General features: G+C 43.7%; 1 protein-coding gene across 11 annotated transcripts in view; it reads right to left on the reverse strand.

Annotated features, from left to right (window-relative positions):
* The window catches only part of RAPGEF4 (Rap guanine nucleotide exchange factor 4), a 284,964-nt gene that overhangs the window by 67,375 nt on the left and 204,521 nt on the right, over positions 1-13,068 (reverse strand). For all 11 annotated transcript variants that reach the window (XM_081814166.1, XM_081814167.1, XM_081814162.1 and 8 more), the window contains one exon: positions 11,954-12,137. In XM_081814166.1, coding sequence (XP_081670292.1) covers positions 11,954-12,137 — 184 coding nt within the window. The remainder of the gene's footprint in view (positions 1-11,953; positions 12,138-13,068) is intronic.

The raw sequence follows: 13,068 nt of genomic DNA on the forward strand, positions 1-13,068 counted from the left end.
CCTCCCTCATCATCCTACAAGGCTCTGTGAAGACAGATCTCAATCTACTTTTCCGGACTCCTCTGTCTCCCCTCTCTTCACTCCTTACCTCACAGCTCTGCTCTCTGCTCCAACCATACCAGACACCTCTGCATTCCTCTCACATTGAGGCTTTTTTGTGCCTCCATGACCTTCCACGTGCTTCTCTCTTTGCTATATTTTGTTCTGCTGCAAGCCCAACTCAGATGTCATCTCTCCTAGCTAAAATTGGTCCTCCCACCCTTATTCTTCCATGACACATGGTCCTACTGCTGTGGTAATTACAACAAACTGTCAAGAATGCTTAAAATATCCATAACTCTAGTCTGCTCTTCTCAAGAGAAGCAGCATCTGGTCGTGCAAAGGGCACTGGATTGGAGATCTAAATCAGGAACTTCCTAGCGATGTGATTGGCATAATGCCTTGTTTCTGCATCTGTAAAATGGGAATAATACAGGGTTGTCATAAAGATCGAATGAGTTAATATACACAAAGTATTGATACACTGGAAATATAGCACAAGCGCAGGATGGCATTATCACCAGCTCATCAGATGAATGAACACACATGTTCTTAAAATTCATGCTGAATTCAGGGTCTGCCCAAGGAAGAAGGCAGCAGTATCGTGGATTAGTTCTTGTTCTGTGGCCTGAGGGAAATAGGGGCTTGTGCTCTGCTGTCCTTCCTAATGTAGGTCAAGTCAGATGAGGTGCCCATGACACAATTCACTTTTGATATGGCACATGTTTGTGTCATGGCAGATAGTTAATAATGGTGGAAGGAGACAGGATGAGAATATTGAACCTCACCTCTTACTCCAAATCCCCTAAGATGATAGAAAAGATGTATTTTCTACAGGATTACAGATTTTATTCATCCAGTTGTGAGGAGGAAATTACCATGTTAGACCAGCAGAAGTCATTCAGTCTAACTAAATCAAGATCAGTGGTAGCCTGGAGAGAGGCGACCATCGAAGACCAAGCAGTACTTGTGGGGCTCAGCCCTTTTTCGGCCATATTTTTATCTGCCATACTAATGGTCTGATGGGAAAGGTATTTTAAAATCCAAAAGAGCACTGAAAACAAACATGCATCACCATCACCACAAACCACAAAATAGTACCATGGCCAGACCAGAGAGTTTTAGGAATTCTTGGGTGACAGAAAGCAGAGAGGAATAAAATGTCTGAGAAATGACTGGAAGCCACCACAGCTCCATCCTCACAGAAAACTACCACGGGAGGAAGACAACAGACAAGACAAGGGCAGGAGAGGGTCAGAGTGGTTCACCCACAGAGGCTTCTCTCAGGTCTGCGGGCCATCGGCTCTCTTTCCCACGCCCCACACGGGGCACGAGGCAGTGCAGAGTTTCCAGCCAGGCTCAGACTTGAGACCTGCTCTGCAAGACAAGTGCCCGGGGAGGAGCCCGACAGAGAAGCACTGGGCCCTCCTGCCGGGCACAGAGGATGAAAAGGAGCAGCAGCTCTCCCAGGAGCGAAATATCCAGAAAGGCTCCATTCCTGGGAAATCCTCCTTAGTCTGGCAACGAGTGGGAGGAAAGGAGGTGGCTTCGGCTGGCCTGCTTCCCCGCGTGCCTCTCATAAAGCAAAGCCCGCCCGCCCGGAACCACGGCCCCTACTGCCTTCCGGGGGCGGCTCTGCTGGGGAGGCGGACCGCACCTGCGCAGAAACCCACATGGCGGCTCCCTCTACCCACTGCGCCTCCATTCATCAGTAACCACTACAGAGAAGCAAACACTTCCACCAGCTTGCTGGGGGCTGTGGAGAAGCCCACAGCAGCTATCTGAAACAGAATGGAACAAAGCCTCAAAACAGTTTAGCCTCCGAGTCCTAAATAACATTCAAAATGAAAGGGAAAAAAGAAAGAAAAGAAAGACACAACCCCGTGGTCTAACGTGCTCAATGTAATCACAGGGCAAGCCACTGTCATTTGGCCATCCACCCAGGTAGCGGTGAACTTTTCGGTCCTGTTTATAGCAAATGTTTTAATGAGGTGACAGAAGTCAGGACTGCAAGGTGTGAGCGGACTTACTCTAAAAAATGAGTATATTCCCAGTTAGGAAAGCCACAAAAGCATTTGTGAGAGGTTTGCTGCAAGCAAACTCACTGATGTTCCCGGAGCCTCAGCCTATCGTCAGGACTGGAAGTGGAGGGAAGTCCCAGGGAGGAGGTCAGAGGCAGCACAAGTGGCCAACCTCTACCCACCAGAGTGAATCACAATATGAGCCCCTCTCCCGCCCCAGGTGGATCTTCGAGTTTGTGGCAGCGAGGAGGGAAAGCCAACCCGCCTCTCCCAAGGCCGCCAGCTCAGAGCTGCTGTGCCATCTAGTGTCTCAGGAAAGACTCACCTCTCTACTCTTGATCTTGATCTGCAGCCCCCCCACCCCAAAGGGCACCTGATAACAACTACAAGTGAGCCTTCCCCACCACAATCACTGAACAAAGTCACATTTTAAAAGCGGGTTTCTCATGGCAAACAGTGGCATTAAGCACCTCTCATGCTTTGGTCTTTACGGGGGTGACAGGGAAAAAATGGAGAAGAGATCCTGCAAATCAGACCCCAGCCTGTTCAAACAGTAATGAAAGGGTCCCAAGGACTGAAGGCAATTTGGCTTTCAAGAGTCAAGGGAACACTGTGCCCCAAGCAGGAGGAGGGAACTCCCATGCACCTTCACAGAGTAACCTATGAGGCTGGGGAAGTGAATTGACTCTCTAGCTGCTCTGAGTGGCAGCCGGTGAATGTACCTGGTCTTTACTTGTCCTTCTCCAGATGTCACAGGGAGAGATATTAGGCATCCCTGCTTCTTTACAAATCTGCGTGGTGCCACATTGATGTGGATTTGTCGGATCCTGCTGTGGAAAGGCCTAGTTTCTGCAGGGGATGCATTCTGGCAGCAATGTCTAGTTACAGACAAGATAATAAATGGGGATGGATGGAGAAGCAGTTTATACATTAAAGGATGGGAGGGCTCAGGTGATATTGGAAGCTGCTGGTAAATACAGTTTTATCAAGGAATTTATCAAGGTCGGAGACAGAGCTCCTCAGTTATTGGAACATGGATAAAATGAGGGATTTGTCCAGACACCAAGCTGCATTTTGGTGTGGCCAGTGGTAAAATATGCCGGAGAGAAAGTAAGTAACCCAGTTCTTCTAGACCTGTTGTCTAGTAGACCTCGTCCCTGGTACGTGGGGAAAATACCCAGAAAAGTCAATGTTATAAATATCTAGTAAGCCATGGTCATGCTTCAAAATAAAGGAAATGCTTTATTATTTTTTTTTCTGAGGGGTGGGGTGGGAACACTTTATTTTTCTTGCAACACTCCACTTCATTCCACCTGACTGTCCAGCTCATAAGTCATTTCTCAAACTTGGATCATGTTCCAACACTCTTAAGATCTTGAGATCTCACCTCTTCCACTTCCCTTAAAGGAAGTTTGGTGTCACTACCCACCCTCTTGTCTAAAAAACCAACGGAACGTGCTTCTTTTCTTCACCTCCCAGTACCCTTGCTTAAGAGATAGATATTCAGTGTTAGAGCCATTCCAGGAACCTGGTGACTGGACATTTGAAGTGTCCTGCCCTGCTCCGTCTGCTGACTTTCCTGCCACACCACCGCCCCTTCACTTTATCTTTAACCCAGAAAAGAACATTTTAAGTTTACTTCAGATGAAAGTAGGCATTTTTTAGTTCTGATAGCAATGCCTGGGTACATGGGGATTCTTTCCTTCTTTGTGAGGTTAGAAATGAATACAGTCTACCACTGCAGTCAAGGGCAGATGCTTTATGAATATTTCTGAGAAATGAATTCATCTCCATCAGGATATGGGGTAAGTTTCCATAATTAAAGCCCCTGAGTGCTAAGTGTTTTTAGGACAATGTAATTTAAGGTTTTTCATGTTAAGAAACTGAATATGCCCCCCCCCCAAAGAAACTGAATATGCCCAACATTCTTCCAGCAAAAGTGGTTACTACAGGGACACGCTAGAAGTTTAAAGTTAAACCTTTGAAAAGGTGCAAGTAGAAATATTTTCCTTTAAAACACCTAAGCAGCAAGTTGAGAAAAACAACTCTGGATGGCATCAGATAGGATAGCTACTTGCTTGCCTTTGTGTATGATTGTATATATATATATAATGATAGAAAATGCAAACTTTTTTTTTAAAGATTTTATTTATTTATTTGAGAGAGAGAGAATGAGAGACAGAGAGCACAAGAGGGAAGAGGGCAGAGGGAGAAGCAGACCCCCTGCTGAGCAGGGAGCCCGATGTGGGACTCGATCCCAGGACTCCAGGATCATGACCCGAGCTGAAGGCAGACACTTAACCAACTGAGCCACCCAGGCGCCCCGAAAACGCAAACTTTTTTGAGGAGGTGCTGTGTAGATGGATTATTGCTTTTTCCTTGCAAAAATTAATTCTTAATTAATCAGAGACAGAGGGATTATCCATATTTCTTTGGATTTCACTCCTCATTCAGTAAACACACTAGAGAGGACAAAGTTGAAGCAACCTAATAGAGGAAAGAATATTCTTTGTGGGAAAAAAAAGGAATGAAACTGGATTTGGAGTAAGCAGACATGTGGACTCGGAACCTAGTTCAGCCACATACACTTCTGTGTGATGTTGAGGAAGGAACTTGACATCTACTAAGCTCAAGTTCTTCACATGTAAATGGTGGATAATAACATAAGTCCTGCTCGTTTCATAGAGTTGTTCTGAGGTTCAAGGATGGGAGGTATAGAAGGTCACTATATAAACTATATAGTGTGATTCATCTATTAATGATTAAGTTTTGTTTGTATCCGCTAGTGAGTTGATGTGAATATTTTTCTAAGTAGATGATAACACCTGTATTCCATTCAGGTCTATAAGGTAATAATTGAGTAAGATGAGATTAGTCTGTAATAATTATTTTTAAATCAAGTACCCATGACATCTTTCCTCATTGATACTCTAAGAATAAACCCAGGAGGCCATTTTGAATCCTTTTTGGCCCAAGAAAGGTGGCAGACCACAGTAAAGAAAACAGATTCTGGAGCCAGACAGACCTGTACCAAATCCTGAGTCCAACACAGGCAGGTGATTTAACCTATGCCTGTTTCCTAATCCATAAAATGGGGATGATATTAATAACTACCTCACAGTTCTATTGGAAAAATTGAATTAGATCATTGTTGAGCATAGTCCCTAGCATATGTGTGCTCAATAAATGTTGGCTGTGATTAAATACAATTGCATTTCCTTTTCTGTTTACAATCTGTTTGTGAAGTTGGGAGAGGGTAAGCAGGTATTATTAAACTCGCTTTATAATTTAAGAGATTTGTAATCTGGAGATGTTGGGTACTTTTTAGTGATTTGGTAAGACTAGAATCCAGGGCTCTGGAGCTCAGTCTTACCTTCACTTTATTTAGCAGTCTCTTGGGTCAAATGCATGTATCTCAAATGCTGTCATTAAATTCTCAGAGCAAGACATGTATCATATAACCTCACTGATATGAGGAATTCTTAATCTCAGGAAACAAACTGAGGGTTGCTGGAGTGGTGGGGGGTGGGAGGGATGGGGTGGCTGGGTGATAGACATTGGGGAGGGTATGTGCTATGGTGAGCGCTGTGAATTGTGCAAGACTGTTGACTCACAGATCTCTACCTCTGAAACAAATAATACAATATATGTTAAAAAAAAAAGAAGAAGATAGCAGGAGGGGAAGAATGAAGGGGGGGAATCGGAGGGGGAGACGAACCATGAGAGACGATGGACTCTGAAAAACAAACTGAGGGTTCTAGAGGGGAGGGGGTGGGAGGATGGGTTGGCCTGGTGATGGGTATTAAAGAGGGCACGTTCTGCATGGAGCACTGGGTGTTATACACAAACAATGAATCGTGGAACACTACATCAAAAACTAATGATGTAATGTATGGTGATTAACATAACAATAAAATTTTTTTTAAAAATCTCAAAATAGAATTAATTTTTAACCTCAAAGAACTCAATATCTGGCATTGTGTCCTTAGCCTCAGCATTCTCCATAGATAGCAGAGAAACCTACCTACTGCAAAGTTGACCATCCACACCTCCCATAAGGTTCTTCAGTGGTGCCCCAAATGGCTATAAAATAATATCCAGTGCACAGAGAGTGCATAGCAGAACCCCCTCAATCTGACCTGGGCCTAACTCTCCAGTCACATTTACTAGCACGCTTGGTCTGGGCCTTCATTTAGTGTGAAATAGCTTATTGTTCCCTGCTGGAACTTTCCTGACATCTTTCTGGCTCCAGTCCCACCCCTGCACTCCTGTCAAGCTAGGAGTTCTTTCTTTGTTCCGGGAAAAAGAGCACTAAAATATTATTTTTTTGCTGCTGTTAAGAAAGGGCTTGAGAATGAACCTAACATCCAACAAGGACTGACTAAATGTATTAGGGACATTCAGAGGGTTGACTACTATGCATCTATTAAAAATCCTATCCTTGAAGAATATTTAAGGTTAAGGGAGAATACCACAATACACTATTAAGGGCAAAAAGTTGGGAATTGAAAAATAACCAGAGGAACATGCACCAAAATGCTGATAATTATCTCTGGGAGATGTGATTGCAGGTGTTATTTATTTTTCTTTAACTCTTTTCAGTAGTTTCCAAATTTTCTACAATGAACACATTGACTTTAACAATAAAAAGTCATTAAAATCTTGAGGTAATCTTATAATGAACCCTACACTGTAAATGGGCAGTACATCCATCTTCCCCTCTCCCAAATCTGAATCTCAGTGGCAGTAATCCAGTGGTTGGCTGCTTGGGCACGTAAACATGAGGGGTAAGTAGTAAATTGCCTTCATAGGGGAGAGGCAACAAATCCAAACCCAAGAAATGGCCCACTTAATGCAATCATTTCTTCTGGTAAATTCTACAAGCTTTCACTTAGGGCACAGCAATCTTTCCAGAAAAAAACAAAGGCAAAGTTTGTCATGCAGTGAAAGAAAAGATTCACAATGGATTTCTTATTTCATAAAGATTAGGATCTTTAAGTCATGTTTCTCTTTTCATCTGATTTGCATTTGAGGATGAATTTCATAACTTTGAACATTTCTTGGCATATCCCAACAGAAATCAAAACCCTAGGCATCACTGATTTTAGGCTTGCTAATCTGGGCTCCCCTGAGGAAGCAAATTTCCCTGTAATTATCAGGATTTCAAATTTCACACCCTCAAAAACAGTTTGGACAGATAAAGACCCTATTAAAACAGGCTCTACTAATATGGAGAAAATAGACAGCCTCTCAAATGCCCTCTAGAGCAAGTGTGTGGAACAGCAGGTGGGGGCTGCCTTATTGCAGCCAACTGACCCAATTAACAACCCACTCTCACTGCGTGTTTTCTCCTATCACTTAATCATCCAAATTGTTTCCTTTTAAACTTATGCCCTATAGCATATGTTAGAAAATATTAATTTATCACATGAAATAAATGAACTCAACTTTCTGAGTTACTCGCTCATTTGGAAAATTCCAGAATCTGCCAAGAATTCTGTGTGTGTGTGTATTGTGTGTGTATATGTATGTGTGTGTATAGAATATTGTGTATATATATATGTATTCATATATCATATCTTTGTTACACATATTTTACATATTTATATACTATTTCTTTGTTTTATGTATCTATATATCACCCCCCCCTTCTGCTTAGGCCAACTAACTTATCCCTTTCTCAACTAGTTAAGCTTCCAGGCTTTTGGGGAATTTCAGAATTGCAGACCTACCTAGAACTAGATTTGGCAAATGGCATCCACTTCATTTCCCTCCCATCTTTAGGCTGGTTTCGGACAGACCATGCTAAACAGTGGGACATCATCTCTCACTTTACTTGGAAGAAGAGGTTGAGAGGCATGTACGGACGATCAGAGCCCTTTGTGTTCTTGAAGCCTCTTTATCCAGCGGGCCCCCGAGCTTATAAGATCCTGCTTACCTGGTCACTCTACATCTTTTTCCCCTTGGCCCCCTATCCAAAGTCTCTGCTCAAAGGTAAGCAGAAGGAACATTTCTATTGGCAAGGGGCTCCACTGTATCTACTTGCTGTAGGGTAACCTCTTGTTTTTAGACTTATAAACAAAGCAGAATCAAAACAATTAGCTCCAAGAGCTCATTTGAAGTTTGATGGCCCTGCCTGCAAGCTGCGACAGCAGCACCGTCAAACTGTCATTGTTCTATGGTACTTGCCCCCCAGTGCCATTCAGGTCTGAACCTGTGAAACCAGGATGGGCATTGTGAGTCACTCTGCCTGCCACCACATAAAAAGCTAATTTCACATTCAGAATGTATGTTTTTTTTTTTTCAATACCAATAGCAACAAGAGTATGCCAAAAAATTTCCCCTGAAGCTCTATTCTGTTTTTTAAACTACAGAACATTCTTTCATAGTTTGACAGCTAAAATGCTGCAGTTAATGTAATAAACAGAGAATTTTTCTAAGTAGCCTGTCAAAACAAGTGACACTTTTTTTTTTTTTTTTTTGGTAGCGAGTCTCAGATTCAGAACAATGGGAAGTACCTTTCAAAGCAACATCTTCATTATACAATCAAATTCTCAAAGTAATCTTCTCATCAAAGAATATTGTGTTATTTCTTTCCCAGTAATTATCAGAGTTCTGCAGCCTCTCTGGCAGTGGTGACTATTATAAAATGCAGCTGTGCTGAATTAAAAAAATTGGGGGGTCCTGCCCCGGTCGATATGGAGCCAATACATCATGCCTACACATTTCCTAATGACTTGGCTGTCTGGGCAGTAAAAAGTCAACATTTCCAGGACCTTTAAACATGCCCTCGGGCGCCTGGGTGGCTCAGTTGGTTAAGCGACTGCCTTCGACTCAGGTCATGATCCTGGAGTCCCGGGATCGAGTCCCGCATCGGGCTCCCTGCTCGGCAGGGAGTCTGCTTCTCCCTCTGACCCTCCCCCTTCTCATGTGCTCTCTCTCAAATAAATAAATAAAATCTTTAAAAAAAAAAAAATAAAAATAAACATGCCCTCAAGTTTCCAGGAGCAAAGTGCTCAGCTGGTCTCTTTAAGGATAACAGTGATACTGGCAATTCTTGATCAATTAAGTGTATTTTCTTTCCACTTAAATAAAATAAAGTCGAAGCTCCAACAGTTATTATTGGACTCCCTCCATCCCCCAGAAAGTGTGTATGTGTATGTGTAGAATTTGAAAGTCTGTCCCCCCAAATTAGATTCTTTCTTCGTCACTTTCCTATTTCTTTGGGGCTGTCATTCCAACAGAAAGAAAAAGAATACTGAGTCAGAAGAACTACCAGCTCGATTCCAATTTTGTAAATTTCATAAAACCTGGAAAGACGGGGAAGTCCCAAGGACACCCAAATGATGTGTCTTGGAATACTGGTGAAACCTGTACTCTCCAGTGATTGACTGGGAAAACCCAACCTCTGGAATGTAGTTTTCTCTGAAGAATCTTTGGGCTGCCAAGGATCATGCAATTCAGTGCTGTATGGAAGAAGAAAAGCATAAGCATAGGCTCCTATTTCTAAGGGTCACTCATGAAACCAGCTCTCAGGCTCTTGTGAGGGTGAATCAAGCAATTAGCATGAATGTTTCTGGCATACAGCAGGCACTCAATAAATGTTTGTTGCATCAGAATCTAATTTGGGAGTGCCTCCCCTACTGGATTATAAAATTTCCAAAGGCAGGAACCATTTTATTACTTCTTTTAAAGAACCTCTTTGGCCCATGCTCAAAAATTTTTGTAAATCAAATGGCATTTCTGCTTCTCTTGAAGCAACTAAGAGCTGAGGGCACATTAGCTGGGACTATATATTCATTTGACCATTAATTCACTCAGCAAAGGTTTACTGATGGTCTATTGGGTGGAATGCATGGAGCTAGGAATATGGCTTTCTCTAACTTCTATGCCAGATTAAATCCCCCTTTCCATATTATACTCCATTAATATACACTACATTTTCCTTTGTACTAGCATGTACTACAGCCATGATAAAATGATTCCTTGCATAACTGTTTAAGGTCTGTCTCTTGGACTAGACAGAAAGCTCCAGGAAGGAGGAGCAACCTTCTTGTTCGATGCTTTAACCTTAGCAACTAAACATAGTATCTAGAACAAAATAGGTGTTTATCAAATATTGGTTAAATGAATGAATGAATGAAGTAAAATGAGACGTGTCCTTGCCTTTCAGAAACTCACAGCTTACAGCAATGTTTCTCAACAGGAGCATTAGTTTCAGGACAGCTCATTATTGTGTAGGGTCCTAGGTATTGTTGGGTGTGTTTAGCATCCCTTGGTCCAAGCCACTGCCCAGTGAATGGCGTAAGTGTGGCCCCTCATGCACTGATGCAGCCAAAACATCCTCCCACATTTCCAAATGCCCCTTAGGAGGCTGTCCCACTTCTGATCCAGAACCACTGTATGGTGTTGGCTTGAATGAAAGTGGCAGCAAAAATGGGATGGATCCAGACAATGGGACAAAGGTGTATGGAGAAGGGAGAGAGGAAAGCAGGCTGACGTGAAAGAAAGCACGGTTTAGAATGGCGTTCATCTGAGTTCTCCATGCCCTGATGATTCTCTCGTGTCCCCTCAGCCACCCACCCCTGTGATCCTTCAGGGCAGATAGAGCATATATTGGCTGGGTAAGGTTCTCAGATGCTACCCATAATTAGGTCAGTGAAGTGCTGGCTTTTCTGTTTGATAGTTTGGATTTTTCTGTAAAATTTTTGTTTGAATAAAGGGTTTTGAGGCTAAAGCGGCCGAACTAGAATGAATATTCTAGAGCTAAAAATGATGGTGCTAACTGGAATCAGGGCAGGCCTTTGATACACATGGTGGTGGACATTAAGACCCAAAAGAAAGTTTTGACAAAGGGGACATAACATGACAAAAAAATGAAATATGTTGAAGGAAGGAAACAGGAGCACTGAGAAGTCCCGTAGGTTGGTCTGAGGGGCAGATGTTGGGGAAGTTGGTCTGAGGGACATAGCACTTTTGGAAAGTGCCCAGTGGACACACAAGACATGTAAAGTTTAATACTCTTGTCAGGACCCGCTAATAAATGGAGGTTGGCCAGGCCCATGACTCAGAGTTGACATCCACGGCTGCTGGCCCTGGTCGCAGCGTGGAGGGCCATTTTATTCCCAGAAGAAAAACATAAGCCTGTGTGTGGTGGCCTCAGAACTAAGTGCCAAGTCATCCTTTGGGGCCGAGGTATATGCTACTCTGTATGGCCCAGAGCAACCAGGAGAGCTCCCTGAGTGAAACAGGGGCTCAGTACATTCTTTCTGAATCCATCTGATTAAACACTTCAGAACCCTCCAGCATAGCTGATGGGCTGTTCCTGAAGGTAAGGAGGTTTCGGCTGAGACGGAAGGGGGAGAGCATCGTACAAGCAGAAAGGAGGCCTGGAAGCGCTAATGGAGCAGTGGTATTCTCCTAGGAACGCGTCTCAAAGCTGAAGAGCAGCAGGTTCAGAACCGCGGGAAAGGATGTGTTGAATGAATGAATGAACGCAAGCATTGGGATGACGTCTATGGTTCTGATGACCTCCGCCCTCTTGCCTTAGAAAGAAAGGGGCTGTCGCAGTCTGGCACAGAAACCGAGCAGTTTCTGTTTGTCATTGCCCAAAGGTCATTTAATAGGCGGACTCAGTGTTGACATCCTGAACCCACCGCTAAAAATCTGTACAGTTTTCACTCATGCAAATGGGAAATGGAATTATCTGGTTCAAAAATAAAACAGAGGGGAGACAAACGCTGCTGTGTCACCCCTACAGAGCCTCTCCTTTGGCCCTTGGTGAAGGCCGGGACTTTTGAAATCAGCCTGGTTGCCTGTGGCCCCCACGAGCGTGCTTGTGCACCCCCGTGGACCCCGGGCCCCGCAGAGGGCGCCGCCGCGCTCTCACTCACGGCTTGCGGAGGATCATCCTCATGTGGGCGTCCGGGCCCATCTGCGACAGCAGCAGCATGGTGTCCTGCAGCTCCTCATCGCACTCCTTCTTCTCCTCCTCAGTAGGCAAAGGGGCATCCTCGTGCTCGTCATCCAGAAATCGATAAAATAAATATTTGTCTTGGAAATGGTGCTCCTGGTCCACTACGCGAAACATGAAGACGAGCGTCAGCTGGTGTCCCTCGGTCTCACAGCCGCGTTCACCAGAAGCAAATGGACGGGGTCGGGCAAGAGAGCCAAGTGACAGCAAAGTGGTGACACTCCTCACCGCCCTCACTCCACCTCGCCCAGGGCCGTGCAGCTGGAAGACGTGACTTCCCCACTGCGGCCAGGCACCTCGCAGCTCTCTCGGACCCGCCCGGCTCCAGCTTGCCCTACAACTTTCTTATGACAGCCTGCCAGCTTTTCTGAGATGAGCACTCTGACCAGCAAAAATTGCCTTGGTGACATTTTCTAGCATGTGGGGCACATGTCCCAAACAGGAAAATAACCAACTGCCGGATCATGCTCTGTAATGGTTTTTGAGTACAGACTTAAAACAACCCTACTTTATAGGGATCGGGATTCATGTCTTTCTTTCTGTATGTACTGTTTGTAAACATGTCCCGCTGCAATGAAAAAAAAAAGTTAGAGTAAAATTAATTGTTTGAACAAAACTGACTAGACCAAGCTTCCAGGTCATATAACCCTAGAAGGGACAGGTCTGATTTTAAAAGTTTTTTTCTCTTGTTCCTTTTTTTAAAAATTTTTTTATTTTTTATTATTATTATTTTTTAATCTAAGGACATCTCCTTCTGTTTTTTTTCCTTTTTTAAAATTATTATGTTATGTTAATCACCATACATTACATCATTAGTTTTTGATGTAGTGTTCCATGATTCATTGTTTGTGTATAACACCCAGTGCTCCATGCAGAACGTGCCCTCTTTAATACCCATCACCAGGCCAACCCATCCTCCCACCCCCCTCCCCTCTAGAACCCCCAGTTTGTTTTTCAGAGTCCATCTTCTCTCATGGTCTCTTGTTCCTTTTAAAGAAAAAGATTTAGATTATGGTAGGACAGTCAGTGAACTTG

Source organism: Leptonychotes weddellii, chromosome 3, assembly GCF_054177405.1.
Source record: "Leptonychotes weddellii isolate Sample4059 chromosome 3, ASM5417740v2, whole genome shotgun sequence".
Lineage (NCBI taxonomy): Eukaryota > Metazoa > Chordata > Mammalia > Carnivora > Phocidae > Leptonychotes > Leptonychotes weddellii.